Here is a 1,540-nt window from a genome sequence, read left to right on the forward strand (position 1 = left end):
AGGCGTTTTTAGCCCCAAAAAACGACCATGTATAGTAAGGGGTTTTTAGCTCGAAAAAATGACCATGTATAGTAAGGCGTTTTTAGCCCAAAAAAACGACCATGTATAGTAAGGCGTTTTTAGCCCCAAAAAACGACCATGTATAGTCAGGCGTTTTTAGCCCCAAAAAACGACCATGTATAGTAAGGGGTTTTTAGCTCGAAAAAATGACCATGTATAGTAAGGCGTTTTTAGCCCAAAAAAACGACCATGTATAGTAAGGCGTTTTTAGCCCCAAAAAACGACCATGTATAGTAAGGCGTTTTTAGCCCCATGGTCGTTTTTGGGTGGGCTAAAAACGCCTTACTTTATTTACATGGTCCTTTTCTTTGTTGTTTTTATCCCACTAATTCTTTGAGTTGCTGTTGTCTTTTCAGATCCATTCCAGAAAGATGACACAAACAGAAAAGCCTTTGAGAAACGCAACTGTGTGCCAGCCACCGTTGACAACACGGTGCCGTTGGACTGCTTTGAAGGTGAGTGTCAAGTGGAACCGCCTGCGCTTCAAAAGATTCTTTTTATCAAAGCTTGCCGTACTTGTGTGATTCAGCCCCAGGTGGTGATGGAACCGCAGCCCACTGGCCCCCGGAGGAACAGAAGCTTCTGGAGGAGGCCCTCAAGACGCATCCGGTCATCACACCAGAACACTGGGACAAGATCGCCGCTGCCGCCATCCCCAGATGAAACAAGAAAGACTGCATGCAGCGCTACGAGGTGAGTGGAAAAAGTTGTCATTCAAGTGGAAGGGTTGTTGTCATTGGGTGCCAAAAATTTGGCACCCAATGACAACAACCCTTCAACTTGAACTGGTACAAATGTCCTGTCGTGACTGAGATGTCATGAGCCATCTCAGTCACAACAGGACATTTGTACCAATTCAAGTGGAAAGTTTGTTGTCATTGGGTGCCATTTTGGTATGCAATGACAACAACCCTTCCATTTGAATTGGTACAAATGTCCTGTTGTGATTGAGATGGTAAGATGATATGTCCCCTTTCTCCGACAGGAAGTGGTGGAGAAGATCGAAGCCAAGAAAGCTGCTCAAGAGCAAGTGGCAAGCAAGAGTAAAAATTGACAACACAGAGAGTATCATGACTTTTAATGTGTTGATCTTTATTAAAAAAAAAAAACAGGTGTTTTATGTTGTCATTTATACGTTTGAGTGTGATGCTGGGCCGGCTCCATGGTCGACTGGTTAGTGCGTTGGAGTGCGAACGCAGAGGTCCAGGGTTCAAATCCAGCTCCGGCCGGTCACGCTTCTGTGTTCTCTTCTTGCTGGCGTGGGTGTCCACCCTCCCATCCATTTTCTCATTCCCTTGTCCCCTCGCAAGGGTCGGGGTCGCAGGATTGCTGGAGCCTCCCCCGGCTGTCTTCGGGCCGTCGGCAGAGGGGAGGGGGCACCTTCAACCGGCTGACAGCCAATCAAGAAACAACCATTTCCACCAGAGGTTAATTGCCCCACGGTGCAAATGGTTGTTTCTTAATTGGGTGGCAGGTCGGT

The 1,540-nt window shown here is 46.9% G+C and overlaps 2 protein-coding genes across 2 annotated transcripts in view; one reads left to right on the forward strand and one right to left on the reverse strand.

The window, feature by feature from the left end:
- The window catches only part of LOC109528828 (dnaJ homolog subfamily C member 2-like), a 19,286-nt gene extending 18,092 nt beyond the window's left edge, over window positions 1-1,194 (forward strand). Inside the window, exons 2-5 of the mRNA XM_019891839.1 lie at window positions 458-515; window positions 590-696; window positions 730-753; window positions 1,046-1,194. Of these exons, the coding sequence (XP_019747398.1) occupies window positions 458-515; window positions 590-696; window positions 730-753; window positions 1,046-1,114 (258 nt within the window). The 3' untranslated portion in view covers window positions 1,115-1,194. The remainder of the gene's footprint in view (window positions 1-457; window positions 516-589; window positions 697-729; window positions 754-1,045) is intronic.
- LOC109528798 (mitochondrial-processing peptidase subunit beta-like) overlaps window positions 1,161-1,540 on the reverse strand; it is a 24,633-nt gene continuing 24,253 nt past the window's right edge. The window contains exon 7 of the mRNA XM_019891764.1: window positions 1,161-1,440. The gene's annotated coding sequence lies outside the window, so the exon portion shown is untranslated. The remainder of the gene's footprint in view (window positions 1,441-1,540) is intronic.

Source organism: Hippocampus comes, unplaced genomic scaffold (assembly GCF_001891065.2).
Source record: "Hippocampus comes isolate QL1 unplaced genomic scaffold, H_comes_QL1_v1.1 scaffold63, whole genome shotgun sequence".
In the NCBI taxonomy this organism is placed as follows: Eukaryota; Metazoa; Chordata; class Actinopteri; order Syngnathiformes; family Syngnathidae; genus Hippocampus; species Hippocampus comes.